Source organism: Pseudophryne corroboree, chromosome 6 (genome assembly GCF_028390025.1).
Source record: "Pseudophryne corroboree isolate aPseCor3 chromosome 6, aPseCor3.hap2, whole genome shotgun sequence".
NCBI classification, from domain to species: domain Eukaryota; kingdom Metazoa; phylum Chordata; class Amphibia; order Anura; family Myobatrachidae; genus Pseudophryne; species Pseudophryne corroboree.
Genome location: NC_086449.1, coordinates 150,128,484 through 150,144,321, shown reverse-complemented (window position 1 = coordinate 150,144,321; position 15,838 = coordinate 150,128,484). Strand labels below are relative to the sequence as shown.

At 48.4% G+C, this 15,838-nt stretch overlaps 1 protein-coding gene across 2 annotated transcripts in view; it reads left to right on the top strand.

Annotated features, from left to right (window-relative positions):
• Positions 1-7,873, top strand: part of CIAO1 (cytosolic iron-sulfur assembly component 1) — a 46,421-nt gene extending 38,548 nt beyond the window's left edge. For both annotated transcript variants that reach the window (XM_063932026.1, XM_063932025.1), the window contains exons 6-8: positions 6,861-7,062; positions 7,186-7,267; positions 7,368-7,873. In XM_063932026.1, the coding sequence (XP_063788096.1) occupies positions 6,861-7,062; positions 7,186-7,267; positions 7,368-7,602 (519 nt within the window). In that variant the 3' untranslated portion in view covers positions 7,603-7,873. The remainder of the gene's footprint in view (positions 1-6,860; positions 7,063-7,185; positions 7,268-7,367) is intronic.
• The last annotated feature ends 7,965 nt before the right edge of the window (positions 7,874-15,838 follow it).

Here is a 15,838-nt window from a genome sequence, read left to right as displayed (position 1 = left end):
TCTGGACTCTAGAAAAACCCTGGAGGTGCTCCCTTTCAAGGGAGATATTCTGTTTGGGGAGGACTTAAATAAGATTGTGGCTGACTTGGCTACTGCCAAAACTGCCTGTCTGCCTAATACCGCTCCTTCTGTGTCGAAGGCTAAAGGTATGTCCTTTCGCCCCTTTCGTCCTTCAGGTAAAGCGAAAGGTCAGGCGTACCATAAGCAGGCCCGCACTTCCAAGCCTGGTAAGCCGAAGCCCAAAAGAGCCTGGGCTGCCCGTCAGCCAGCTGCCAAAACCGATAAGCCAGCCGCATGACGGGGCGGGCCTCCCCCTGGGGGATCACTTCAGATGCCTGGGTAGAGGAAGTCGTCACTCGAGGTTACGCCATAGCCTTCAAAAACCGACCCCCTCATCGATTTTGCCAGGCAGACGTCCCTATGGACCAGACAAAGGCAAAAACTCTACACTCGGTGGTACAGACCCTCCTGGATACAGGAGTCGTCGTACAGGTGCCTCTTGCTCAGAGGGGCCGGGGGTACTATTCTCCGCTGTTTCTAGTCCCGAAACCGAATGGGTCCTCCCGGCCCATTCTCAACCTCAAGGCATTGAACAGGTTTGTGAAGGTTTCCAAGTTCCGTATGGAAACCCTTCGCTCTATAGTACTGGCCTTGGAACCTGGGGACTACATGGTCTCCCTGGACATACAGGATGCTTACCTGCATATTCCTATAGCAGTGTCACATCAACAATACCTGAGGTTCGCTATTGGCAACCTACATTACCAGTTTCGGGCGTTACCTTTTGGTTTAACAACGGCTCCGGGAGTCTTCACCAAAGTTATGGCTGTGATGACGGTGGTACTCCGCCGTCAAGGGGTCAGGATACTGCCGTATCTGGACGACTTGTTAATCCTGGCAAATTCCCCAGATCTTCTCCTGCGTCATCTGGATATGACGGTCCGGTTTCTACAAGCCCACGGGTGGCTCATCAACTGGAAGAAATCCTCCCTGGTCCCTGCTCAGAGCATGGTGCACCTGGGAGCATTGTTGGACACTCACAACCAGAGGTTGTTCTTGTCTCAGGAGAAAGTCCTGAAGATTCAGGACCGGATTCGTTGCTTCCTTTCTCGTCCGCAAGTGTCGATACATTCGGCAATGCAGGTGCTGGGCCTAATGGTATCAGCATTCGACATGGTGGAGTATGCTCAATTCCATTCTCGCCCCCTCCAGAGGCTGATTCTTGCCAGGTGGGACGGCCTGCCTCACCGGATCAGATCTCAAATGATCTCCTTGACTCCGGAGGTCCGTCTGTCGCTACACTGGTGGCTCCGGGACCAACAATTGTGCAGGGTTCGTCCCTTCTGGATATACAACTGGGTCCTGTTGACGACAGATGCCAGTCTAAGAGGTTGGGGTGCGGTGCTGGAGCAACACTCCCTTCAGGGTCGGTGGACCAAGGAGGAATCTCTCCTCTCGATCAACATTCTGGAATTGCGGGCGGTCTTCAATGCGTTGAACCTGGCCCAGCATTTAATTCAGAACCGTCCTGTTCAAGTACAGTCGGACAACGCCACCACAGTGGCTTACATAAATCATCAAGGCGGCACTCGAAGCTGTTTGGCAATGAAGGAAATCTCACGGATTCTACGTTGGGCGGAACGCCATCTACCGGCTATATCGGCAATATTCATTCCGGGAGTCCTAAATTGGGAAAGGGACTTTCTCAGTCGTCAGGACGTGCATGCCGGCGAGTGGGGCTTCCGTCCAGAAGTGTTTCAACTCCTCGTAGAAAAGTGGGGTCTTCCAGACGTGGATCTGATGGCGTCTCGACACAATCACAAGGTTCCGGTCTTCGGAGCAAGGACAAGGGATCCTCAAGCAGCATTCGTGGATGCGCTGGCGGTACCGTGGAGGTTTCGGCTGCCGTATGTGTTGCCTCCGGTGTCACTCCTGCCCAGGGTAATTCGGAAGTTCAAGCAAGAAAAAGGAAATCTGCTTCTCATAGCTCCAGCGTGGCCCAGACGGTCTGGTTCTCAGACCTGCAGGGCCTATCGTCAGAGCGTCCAATTCTACTTCCACAACGCCCAGACCTCCTCGTTTAGGGCCCCTGTGTCTACCAGGACCTAGCCCGGCTGTCTTTGACGGCGTGGCTCTTGAATCTTCCGTCTTAAGGGCTAAGGGTTTTTCTGAAGAGGTCATTAAAACTATGTTGCGGGCCCGGAAACCGGCTTCTACTCGGATTTACCATAGGGTCTGGCATTCCTACTTTGTTTGGTGCGCATCTGACAATTATGACGCTTCCAAGTTTAGTACAGCAAAGCTTTTGGCTTTTCTGCAGCAAGGCCTAGAGTTGGGCCTGCGTCTGGCTTCCCTAAAGGTTCATATTTCTGCCTTGTCGGTGTGGTTTCAGAGAAAAATTGCGACTTTGCCTGATGTTCATACTTTCACTCAGGGTGTGTTGCGTATCCAACCTCCCTATGTCCCGCCTGTGGCTCCTCGGGACTTGTCGGTGGTTTTGGAGGCGTTGCAGGAGCCTCCGTTTGAACCCCTTGGTTCAGCTGACCTTAAGTGGCTTTCCCTTAAGGTGGTGTTCTTGCTGGCTATTGCCTCTGCTAGAAGAGTGTCGGATCTGGGTGCCTTGTCTTGTAGTTCCCCATATCTGATTTTTCACCGTGATCGGGTGGTTCTTCGGACTCGTCCCGGATATATTTACCTAAGGTGGTTTCTTCGTTTCACCTTAATCAGGAGATTGTGGTTCCGGCCTTTGTCTCTCCTGATTTGTCTCCCAAAGAGCGGTCTTTGGATGTGGTACAGGCTCTCCGTATCTATGTGAAGAGAACTGCTTCTATCCGAAAATCTGATTCTCTCTTTGTTTTGTTTGGATTTCACAAACGTGGCTGGCCTGCTCACAAGCAGACCCTGGCCAGATGGATTAGAATGGTGATTGCACATGCTTATGCGAAAGCTGGTCTCTCTGCTCCTGTTCACATTAAGGCCCATTCTACTCGGTCTGTTGGACCTTCTTGGGCGGCCCAACGTGGTGCGACCCTTGAACAATTGTGCACGGCGGCTACGTGGTCTTCCAGGAAAACGTTCATAAGGTTCTATGCCTTCGATACTGCCGCTTCCCAGGATGCTTCCTTTGGACGCCAGGTTCTTGTGCCCGCTACAGTGCGTCCCCTCCCATAAGGAACTGCTTTAGGACATCCCCATTGTCCAATCCTTGTGGAGCCCAGTGTACCCTGCAGCAGAAAATGAGTTTTATGGTAAGAACTTACCTTTGTTAAAACTTTCTGCGAGGTACACTGGGCTCCACAAGGCGCCCACCCTGACGCACTTAGCTTCTTTGGGTTGGTATGGCATTAGCCGCTGACACTTCTCTGGTCGTGAGTGTGGTGTATGTGGCTACTAACTGTTGTCGTCTCTTTTCTTGTTACTGCATTGGGCTGGTTAACTAAAAACTGAGCTCCTGTGCTGGGAGGCGGGGTGATATAGGAGGTGGCGCTGTGCATTCTGGGAACAGTCAAAGCTTTGAGCCTATTGGTGCCTCGGATCAAGATCCTACTCTACACCCCATTGTCCAATCCTTGTGGAGCCCAGTGTACCTCGCAGAAAGAGTTTTAATAAAGGTAAGTTCTTACCATAAAACTCGTTATTTGTCAGGAAAGCTCTAATAATCGCACGCCACTGGGATCAGTTTAGGGTGGCTTGCTTGGCATCATCAATGGGGAAGTGCAATGGTTGAAGGTCTTGGGCAATCTGCTTAAGCCATGTTTTCTTAAGTGCATCACGTGCGATTTTCTATCCATAAGGGCGTGTGTTGTTTAGGCACTGGTATGGTATTCTTTTAGGCTCCATTCTCCAGACATGTCCGAACCACTTTAAACAATGTGTTTTTAATATAGGATTGCTCTTGACAGAGGTTTCAGATGTTTTCATTTCACCAGCGGTCTGTTAGTTTTCATAAACGCCTCAATTTGAAAACGTTCCAGCCTTGTTAGGTCGCTTTTAAGGATGGTCCATGATTCTGATTCATAAAGTAATATTGTTCTAACCCATAGGTTCTCAAACTCGATCCTCAGGACCCCACACAGATTATGTTTTGCAGGTCTCCTCACAGAATTGCAAGTGAAATAATTGACTTCACCTGTGGACTTTTCAAAATGTGTCAGTGAGTAATAAGTACATCTGCGCACCTGCTAGGTTACCTGCAAAACATGCACTGTGTGGGGTCCTGAGGACCGAGTTTGAGAACCTGTGTTCTAACCGATGCGTTGACTACCTTTAATTTTTGTGGTAAGCTGCTCAATCAGATTGTGATGTCACTCAGGTGCTAAAAGGGAGGGGTAATTCTGTGTAAGAAAAAACAATGTGTTCCCTAATGCACATTGAGTGAATAATAATACTACATAATAATCAGATAATACGGAGATATCAGTTGCGTATATCTGCAGATATAGGGTTAATCCCCCAGGCCGATCGGCAAGGCTTCTCCGTCACTGGGGGTCCCTAATACTAGGTATGGGTCCGGGGTGCAGGCACCATCACGTCGGCTACCCCAGGTCAGCACACAGGTGAAAATTAATAAGGGTTAATAAGAAGCACAGAAGTGCTATGTAAGTGATGTGTGATTCAAATAATACAAAAATATATACACTGCTCAAAAAAATAAAGGGAACACTAAAATAACACATCCTAGATCTGAATGAATGAAATATTCTTATTAAATACTTTGTTCTTCACATAGTTGAATGTGCTGACAACAAAATCACACAAAAATGATCCATGGAAATCAAATTTATTAACCCATGGAGGTCTGGATTTGGAGTCGCACTCAAAATTAAATTGAAAAAACAAACTACAGGCTGATCCAACTTTGATGTAATGTCCTTAAAACAAGTCAAAATGAGGCTCAGTAGTGTGTGTGGCCTCCACGTGCCTGTAGGACCTCCCTACAATGCCTGGGCATGCTCCTGATGAGGTGGCGGATGGTCTCCTGAGGGATCTCCTCCCAGACCTTGGCTAAAGCATCCGCCAACTCCTGGACAGTCTGTGGTGCAACGTGGCGTTGGTAGATGTAGCGAGACATGATGTCCCAGATGTGCTCAATTGGATTCAGGTCTGGGGAACGGGCGGGCCTGTCCATAGCATCAATGCCTTCGTCTTGCAGGAACTACTGACACACTCCAGCCACATGAGGTCTAGCATTGTCTTGCATTAGGAGGAACCCAGGTCCAACCGCACCAGCATATGGTCTCACAAGGGGTCTGAGGATCTCATCTCGGTACCTAATGGCAGCCAGGCTACCTCTGGCGAGCACACGGAGGGCTGTGCGGCCCCCCCAAAGAAATGCCACCCCACACCATAACTGACCCACTGCCAAACCGGTCATGCTGAAGGATGTTGCAGGCAGCAGAACGTTCTCCTTGGCATCTCCAGACTCTGTCACGTGCTCAGTGAGAACCTGCTTTCATCTGTGAAGAGCACAGGGCGCCAGTGGCAAATTTGCCAATCTTGGTGTTCTCTGGCAAATGCCAAACGTCCTGCACGGTGTTGGGCTGCAAGCACAACCCCCACCTGTGGACGTCTGGCCCTCATACCACCCTCATGGAGTCTGTTTCTGATCGTTTGAGTAGACACATGCACATTTGTGGCTTGCTGGAGGTCATTTTGCAGGGCTCTGGCAGTGTTCCTCCTTGCACAAAGGCGGAGGTAGCGGTCTTGCTGCTGGGTTGTTGCCCTCCTACGGCCTCCTCCACATCTCCTGATGTACTGGCCTGTCTCCTGGTAGCGCCTCCATGCTCTGGACACTACGCTGACAGACACAGCTCGCATTGATGTGCCATCCTGGATGAGCTACACTACCTGAGCCACTTGTGTGGGTTATAGACTCTGTCTCATGCTACCACTAGAGTGAAAGCACTGCCAGCTTTCAAAAGTGTCCAAAACATCAGCCAGAAAGCATAGGAGCTGAGAAGTGGTCTGTGGTCACCACCTGCAGAACAACTCCTTTATTGGGGGTGTCTTGCTAATTGCCTATAATTTCCACCTGTTGTCTATTCCATTTGCACAACAGCATGTGAAATTGATTGTCAATCAGTGTTGCTTCCTGAGTGGACAGTTTGATTTCACAGAAGTGTGATTGACTTGGAGTTACATTGTGTTGTTGAAGTGTTCCCTTTATTTTTTTGAGTAGTGTACAAAGTGATAGGGAAAATCATAAGTGTTAGGGTGTGCCGACCTGAAGCCGCCAAGCTATACCGACACAGGGGCAACCCCACCCCAGACATATGTGTAATTATTTATGGGGTGGGTGTGGGGTGCGGTGGCCCCTGTGTCGGTATGGCTGGGCGGCTTCAGGTTGGCACACCCTATCACTTTGTATATATTTTTGTATTATTTTAATCACACTTCACTTACATAGCACTTCTGTGCTTCTTATTAACCCTTATTCATTTTCACCTGTGTGCCGACGTGATGGGGTCCTGCACCCCGGACCCATACCTAGTATTAGGGACCCCCAGTGACGGAGAAGCCATGCCGATCGGCCTGGGGGCTTAACCCTATATCTGCAGATATACGCAACTAATATCTCCGTATTATCTGATTATTATGTAGTATTATTATTCACTCAGTGTGCTTTAGGGAACACGAATAGTTTTTTGTGCCAGTGGTAATGTCATGTTGGTTCGTAACACTCAGAATTGGATATTTCTGATATATATCAATCTGGGATTAAAAATCAACTTAGTGGGCAAAGAAGCATTCAATTCTGTAGATATCAGTGATACAATGTCAGAACATATATTTGTCACCCTAACAATACCGCATTATCCCTACATTACAATGATTCCCAGTAATTTCCTCTACTCATCCAGCTGTTGGCCTCAGCCAGCTATGATGACACAGTGAAGTTGTACCGCGAGGAGGAGGATGACTGGGTGTGCTGCGCTACCTTGGAAGGACACACATCTACGGTATGGAGTCTGTCTTTTAATCAGAGTGGGGACCAGTTAGCTACCTGCAGTGATGATAGGACGGTGCGCATCTGGAAAGAGATTAGCTCTGGAAAAGAGCAAGGTAAGCAGGGGGTCAAATCGCACGCTAAGATATTTTAAAGCAGTTCAGTTGTTTCATTAAATTTATACGTTCATTGTTAGCATTTTCAGAGCTGACCTTTAAAAACAACTTAACTGTCTTTAGGGGTAAGTAAAAAAGACCCCAACTGGACATGTGTATGCACCCTGACAGGATACCACACTAGGACCATCTATGATGTTAACTGGTAAGCTTTACAGCATTTTCTCTTATGTCGTTCAGTAGTTTTGATCAGATTTTAACTCTAACCTGGTCACTGACTACATTTCTTTCCCTGTTCAATGTAGGAGCCATCTGACAGGCTCCATTGCTACGGCCTGTGGAGACGATGCCATCAGGATATTTGAAGAAGACCCATGCTCGGACCCTATGCAGTCGACATTCTCGTTAACGGCCCACATGCCACGGGCTCACTCCCAGGACGTCAACTGTGTGGCATGGCACCCCAAGGAGCCTGGTCTGTTGGCGTCTTGTAGTGATGATGGAGAGATGGCTTTCTGGCAATACCAGCGCCCAGAATAATTCATTAGATAACCTATTTTCATTATAATTCACACTGTGACTTATTGGGGTATTCTAAGACAAAATTATAGAGTCCAGCTCACTTCTGCACACCATAAAGTGCGTTAAGGAGTAGTGCTGACAAAAATAACATAAAATGTAGCAGACATTAGCAATGTGTCTGTAGCACTGTATTTATGTTCTGAAAATATATAATTGATAAATGTGCTCTGAGAATTTGCAAAATTATATGCTCTGTTCTGATGGGAATAAATGGGAATTGTTTGACTAATTGTCACTTTTTTATATGGTGTATATGTAGCTGTTGACTTAAGAAAGCGACTTGTGTAAGCAGTATATCCCAAACAAGGAGCCTGCTTCTCAGGACTGCATACCCTATATTTAAACATAAGAGTTGTCATGCTGAGGCTACTATTAACACATAGGAATAAGAAAAATGCTGGTGCACACTCTAAGCACTAAGAAGGAGCATAAGTAAAATTCTTAGAACAAATTTGGCCAAATATGTAGGCCCATCTACCCAATCTAGGTGAACTTCATTAGATGGGCCCCAAACATGGTTCTCTAAGAGTACTACTTGGGCTTGCTCTACTCAGACATCCTATTGTCCTTTACTCTCTCCCACATATGATGGCCATATCTGGGGAACGACCAACTTGTTAGTTACTTGCTTTGTATTGTACAATAGGAGAGTCAGTAATACTACTTATTTAAAATCCTAAATGAGACACGAGAATAGAGTATAACTATGCTACCTGGCAGTGGTAGCTATATGTCACGATCCTGACTGTAGTTCTCATATTGGGTGACTTACCTCTGCCATCTGTCCTGGATCCTGCGTCTTTTCTGCTCACTGGGATAAACAGCTTGCCAGTACCATGAGTTTCCTGAGTGCTGAGTTCTCTGCCTGGAAGGTAAGAGTTAACGAGCTCTACCTGTGGTGATTAACCTTCTGTGTGAATCTGAATTCAGCAATCTGAAGTTTAGGCCTAAAAGTCAGCATCCTCTGTTTATTTGTAGAAGTTCAGGCTTCAGTGTTCTTTCGGCTTGCTAGGCCTCACTCCACATCAGAGCCTAATCTGGAGTACTGACGTGACAGTGTCTGATCACCTGACCTGGAGCTGTCCAATCCTGTGCCAGCCTGAGACTCTCTGAATCACCTGACTCTGCTCACCAATCACCAAGGACCAGGAAGTATACGTCAGGAGACTTGTGTTACCGAATCTGCCAGTTCCTTGTGTCACACAGCTCTGTGTGAGCGTTGCAGCTGAGCTCCCTAAAAAGTAACACTTTACTTTGGTTTTACTGTAAAACTCTGCCCTTTCGCTACCCAGTCTGGATTACAGTTGTGTTACCAGTTATATCAAGTATTCTTCAGTCTCGTCTTAAAGCCACAGCCGCAGTATTGTTCAGTCTCGTCTTAAAGCCACAGCCGCAGTATTGTTCAGTCTCGTCTTAAAGCCACAGCCGCAGTATTGTTCACTCTCGTCTTAAAGACACAGCCGCAGTATTTTTCTGTCCCATCTTAAAGATACAGTCTTCAGTTCTTCAGCCTCGTCTTAAATACACAGCTACAGTCATTGTTCTACTTACAGTTGCGTTTCCAGTTATATCTGGTACCAGCCCAGATTACAGTTGTGTTCCAGTATCCCGGTACACTGTGCGGTTCTCATTCTCACCGGTAACCAGTCCGGTTCAACGTCTTCAGCTCTCCTCCCAGTTCTGTGCAACTCCAAAGAACCTATTTCATAGTAACCTTGAGTACACTAACACCTACTCCTGTGACAGTATATGCAGTTCATTCTCACCAATACATTCACCATCCTGCTATCAACATCAAGTCCCTGGTGATCCAGTGGTCAGGATACGGTTCCCTCTGCCGAGGCCCGGGTTCGATCCCCGGTCAGGGATTGCTCCTTACTACTTCTTCTCACTAATTCCTGCAGACCAGCCAAATATACACAGTCCTCCAGTCGCCCGCACAGACTAAACTAACACGCCGGGTTCACAAAAACCACAGTCATGACACTATATTATAAACTACCTAGAACACGTGAGTGTTATGGATACTGGATAATTCAGTCTATAACACAAGAACGTGTGTCTGCAGTAGCAGCTATAGAAATTGTAACAGTCAATGGTAGCAGCTCCGTATACGGGATGTAGTTGGGATCCCAGTGGTTGGAATGCCGACGGTCAAAATACCGACGCCGGAATCCCGTCCGCGCTGCCACAGCTATCCCCACTCCTGGGTGTCCACGACACCCATGGAGTGGGAATAGAACCTGTGGCGAGTGAAGGCTCGCCTGCAGCGAGCCCGCAAAGGTTTTTGTTCTGCTTGCCCCCCTGCTGGCATTCTGATGGAATTCCGGCGTCAGTATTTTGACCGCTGGGCTTCCGACTGCTGGGATCCCATACACAGATAACAGGTAGTGCAAGAGGCTGTGTATAGCAGACTATAGTGGATGTAGTTGAAGGCACAGGTATACTGCATGTAGCAGCCAGCATGCTGGTGTAAGACGAGTGCTGTTTAAAACAGGGAGAGCAAATGGTTATTCCTTGCTGCAGAATGGAGAGTGCTGAACACAGGCTGAATCAGGCAGTAGAATAGAAACACTCTAAGGGGGTAATTTCAAGTTGATCGCAGCAGGAATTTTTTTAGCAGTTGGGCAAAACCATGTGCAGTGCAGGGGGGGGCAGATATAACATTTGCAGAGAGAATTAGATGAAGTTGCTGTTAAGAAAGCCCTCCTCAAAGCCAGAGGTTTCTCCGCCACTGCAGTAGATACGATGCTGTTTGCAGGAAACCTATTTTCTCTAGGGTGCGTTGATAGATTTGGCAAGTGTACTTTTCTTGATGTGCCATTAGGAAGTTGGATCCTGTTGTCTTACATCTTTCTAGGATTCTGTCCTTCCTACAGGATGGGGCTGGACATGAACCTTTGTCTATCTTTACTTATGGTATAGGTCTCCACCCTAGATTTCCAGAGAAATGTTGGGGTCATTTATGTGGTGCAGCCCTTCGTCCAAGGAGTACTCCACATCCAGCCCTCCTTGGGGCCCCTTGAACCTGCTTCTGGTCCTACATGCTATTTAGTGACATTACTTGTAATCATTGGACTCAGTGGACGTTAGATAGCTTACATGGCAAACTGTTCCTCTTGGCTATCTCTTCCACCTTCAGTGCTGTCATGTGGACCTAATTGATTTTCCTTCTAATTAGGGTTGGCTGGTTTAAACCACCTTTTTTTTATAAAAACCACTTTAGTTTTTTTTTATTGTGCTGTTAGTACAGGTACGGTGCCATGACTACTATACTATAAAAAAAAAAAAGGGTCTTTATTCAAAATGTTTAATGCCAGTGACATTCCCAGTGATAATGCTTAACTCCTCGTGTGTGTGTGTGGTTTCTCTGAAAAGTGCTTTTGCATTTTCCATTTTGTATTACTAGTCAGATTTATTTAATTATAGTAAGACTAATGCTTAATATTATCTTGGTCTTGTTTTCAATTTCATCTATCTATGCGTGTACTTTATTAATATGTTTAGTCTATAAACATATATTCAGATGTAATAGGAATAATAAGGGGATGCAGTTGTTCTGCCGGCTGTCAGGATCACGGCGGTCAGGATACCAACACCGGCATCCCGACAACCGTAAATACCAACAGCCGTAATCCCGGTGACAGGGGCTAGTCCCACTCGTGGGTGTCCACGACACCCGTAGAGTGAGAATGGAACCTGTGACGAGCACAGCGAGACACCGAGCCCGCAAGGGGACTCTTTGCGCTCGCCCCACTGCCGGCATTCTGGTGGGTGGGATGCCGCTCTCAGGATATTGACAGCTGGCATCTCGTCCGTCAGGAATACGTATGTTTCTCTGACGTCCTAGTGGATGCTGGGACTCCGTAAGGACCATGGGGAATAGCGGCTCCGCAGGAGACAGGGCACAAGAATAAAAGCTTTAGGATCAGGTGGTGTGCACTGGCTCCTCCCCCTATGACCCTCCTCCAAGCCTCAGTTAGATTTTTGTGCCCGAACGAGAAGGGTGCAGGCTAGGTGGCTCTCCTGAGCTGCTTAGAATAAAAGTTTAATTTAGGTTTTTTTATTTTCAGTGAGTCCTGCTGGCAACAGGCTCACTGCATCGTGGGACTAAGGGGAGAAGAAGCGAACTCACCTGCGTGCAGAGTGGATTGGGCTTCTTAGGCTACTGGACATTAGCTCCAGAGGGACGATCACAGGTACAGCCTGGATGGGTCACCGGAGCCGCGCCGCCGTCCCCCTTACAGAGCCAGAAGAGACGAAGAGGTCCGGTGAAATCGGCGGCAGAAGACAATCCTGTCTTCAGACTAAGGTAGCGCACAGCACCGCAGCTGTGCGCCATTGCTCTCAGCACACTTCACACTCCGGTCACTGAGGGTGCAGGGCGCTTGGGGGGGAGCGCCCTGAGACGCAATATAAATGATAATACCTTAGGTGGCAAAAGAATACATCACATATAGCTCCTGGGCTATATGGATGTATTTTAACCCCTGCCATTTCTCTAACGTCCTAAGTGGATGCTGGGGACTCCGTCAGGACCATGGGGAATAGCGGCTCCGCAGGAGACAGGGCACAAAAATAAAGCTTTAGGATTAGGTGGTGTGTACTGGCTCCTCCCCCTATGACCCTCCTCCAAGCCTCAGTTAGGTTTTTGTGCCCGTCCGAGCAGGGTGCAATCTAGGTGGCTCTCCTAAAGAGCTGCTTAGAAAAAGTTTTTTAGGTTTTTTATTTTCAGTGAGTCCTGCTGGCAACAGGCTCACTGCATCGAGGGACTTAGGGGAGAGAATTTCAACTCACCTGCGTGCAGGATGGATTGGATTCTTAGGCTACTGGACACCATTAGCTCCAGAGGGAGTCGGAACACAGGTCTCACCCTGGGGTTCGTCCCGGAGCCGCGCCGCCGACCCCCCTTACAGATGCTGAAGATTGAAGGTCCGGAAACAGGCGGCAGAAGGCTCTTCAGTCTTCATGAAGGTAGCGCACAGCACTGCAGCTGTGCGCCATTGTTGTCACACACTTCACACCAAGCGGTCACGGAGGGTGCAGGGCGCTGCTGGGGGCGCCCTGGGCAGCAATATTTTAATACCTTATGGCAAAAGAATACATCACATATAGCCATTGAGGCTATATGTATGTATTTAACCCATGCCAGTTATCTAAAACTACGGGAGGAAAGCCCGCCGAAATAGGGGGCGGGGCTTATTCTCCTCAGCACACAGCGCCATTTTCCTGCTCAGCTCCGCTGTGAGGAAGGCTCCCAGGACTCTCCCCTGCACTGCACTACAGAAACAGGGTAAAACAGAGAGGGGGGGCATTTTTTGGCGATATATATTGGATATATTTAAGCTGCTATAAGGAACAACACTTATATAAGGTTGTTCCCATATATATTACAGCGCTTGGGTGTGTGCTGGCAAACTCTCCCTCTGTCTCCCCAAAGGGCTAGTGGGGTCCTGTCTTCGATAAGAGCATTCCCTGTGTGTCTGCTGTGTGTCGGTACGTGTGTGTCGACATGTATGAGGACGATGTTGGTGTGGAGGCAGAGCAATTGCCGATAATGGTGATGTCACCCCCCAGGGAGTCGACACCGGAATGGATGGCTTTGTTTATGGAATTACGTGATAATGTCAGCACATTACAAAAATCAGTTGACGACATGAGACGGCCGGCAAACCAGTTAGTACCTGCCCAGGCGTCTCAGACACCGTCAGGGGCTGTAAAGCGCCCTTTACCTCAGTCGGTCGACACAGACACCGACACTGAATCTAGTGTCGACGGTGATGAAACAAACGTATTTTCAAGTAGGGCCACACGTTATATGATCACGGCAATGAAGGAGGCTTTGCATATCTCTGATACTGCAAGTACCACAAAAAGGGGTATTATGTGGGGGGTGAAAAAACTACCTGTAGTTTTTCCTGAATCAGAGGAATTGAATGATGTATGTGATGAAGCGTGGGTTAACCCAGATAGAAAAATGCTAATTTCAAAAAAGTTATTAGCATTATACCCTTTCCCGCCAGAGGTTAGGGCGCGCTGGGAAACACCCCCTAGGGTGGATAAGGCGCTCACACGCTTATCAAAACAAGTGGCGTTACCGTCTCCTGATACGGCCGCCCTCAGGGATCCAGCGGATAGGAGACTGGAAACTACCCTAAAAAGTATATACACACATACTGGTGTTATACTGCGACCAGCCATCGCCTCAGCCTGGATGTGCAGTGCTGGGGTCGTCTGGTTGGATTCCCTGACTGAAAATATTGATACCCTGGATAGGGACAGTATTTTATTGACTATAGAGCAATTAAAGGATGCTTTCCTTTATATGCGAGATGCGCAGAGAGATATTTGCACTCTGGCATCGAGAGTAAATGCGATGTCCATATCTGCCAGAAGGAGTTTATGGACGCGACAGTGGTCAGGTGATGCGGATTCCAAACGACATATGGAAGTATTGCCGTATAAAGGGGAGGAATTATTTGGCGTCGGTCTATCGGATCTGGTGGCCACGGCAACTGCCGGAAAATCCACTTTTTTACCTCAGACCCCCTCCCAACAGAAAAAGACACCGTCTTTTCAGCCGCAGTCCTTTCGGTCCTATAAGAACAAGCGGACAAAAGGACAGTCATATCTGCCTCGGGGCAGAGGAAGGGGTAAGAGAGGGCAGCAAGCAGCCCCTGCCCAGGAATAGAAGCCCTCCCAGGGTTCTGCAAAGCCCTCAGCATGACGCTGGGGCCTTACAAGCGGACTCAGGAGCGGTCGGGGGTCGACTCAAGAATTTCAGCGCACAGTGGGCTTGCTCACAGGTGGACCCCTGGATTCTGCAGGTAGTATCTCAGGGTTACAGGTTGGAATTCGAGAAGTCTCCCCCTCGCCGGTTCCTAAAGTCTGCTTTGCCAACGTCTCCCTCAGACAGGGCGACGGTATTGGAAGCCATTCACAAGCTGTTTTCTCAGCAGGTGATAGTCAAGGTACCCCTCCTACAACAGGGAAAGGGGTATTACTCCACGCTATTTGTGGTACCGAAGCCGGACGGCTCGGTAAGACCTATTCTAAATCTGAAATCTTTGAACCTGTACATACAAAAATTCAAGTTCAAGATGGAATCACTCAGAGCAGTGATAGCGAATCTGGAAGAAGGGGACTTTATGGTGTCCCTGGACATAAAGGATGCTTACCTGCATGTCCCAATTTGCCCTTCACATCAAGGTTACCTCAGGTTCGTGGTGCAAAACTGTCATTATCAGTTTCAGACGCTGCCGTTTGGATTGTCCACGGCACCTCGGGTCTTTACCAAGGTAATGGCCGAAATGATGATTCTTCTGCGAAGAAGAGGCGTATTAATTATCCCTTACTTGGACGATCTCCTGATAAGGGCAAGGTCCAGAGAACAGCTGGAGGACGGAGTAGCACTAACCCAACTAGTGCTGCAACAACACGGGTGGATTCTGAATTTTCCAAAATCTCAGTTGACCCCGACGACACGTCTGCTGTTCCTGGGAATGATTCTGGACACGGTTCAGAAAAAGGTGTTTCTTCCGGAGGAGAAAGCCAGGGAGTTATCCGAACTTGTCAGGAACCTCCTAAAACCAGGGACAGTGTCTGTGCATCAATGCACAAGAGTCCTGGGAAAGATGGTGGCTTCTTACGAAGCGATTCCATTCGGCAGATTCCACGCACGAACTTTTCAGTGGGATCTGCTGGACAAATGGTCCGGATCGCATCTGCAGATGCATCAGCGGATAACCTTATCGCCACGGACAAGGGTGTCTCTTCTGTGGTGGTTGCAGAGTGCTCATCTGTTAGAGGGCCGCAGATTCGGCATACAGGACTGGGTCCTGGTGACCACGGATGCCAGTCTGAGAGGCTGGGGAGCGGTCACACAGGGAAGAAACTTCCAGGGAGTATGGTCAAGCCTGGAGATGTCTCTTCACATAAATATACTGGAGCTAAGAGCGATTTACAATGCTCTAAGCCTGGCAAAACCCCTGCTTCAGGGTCAGCCGGTGTTGATTCAGTCGGACAACATCACGGCAGTCGCCCACGTAAACAGACAGGGCGGCACAAGAAGCAGGACAGCAATGGCAGAAGCTGCAAGGATTCTTCGCTGGGCGGAAGATCATGTGATAGCACTGTCAGCAGTATTCATTCCGGGAGTGGACAACTGGGAAGCAGACTTCCTCAGCAGACACGA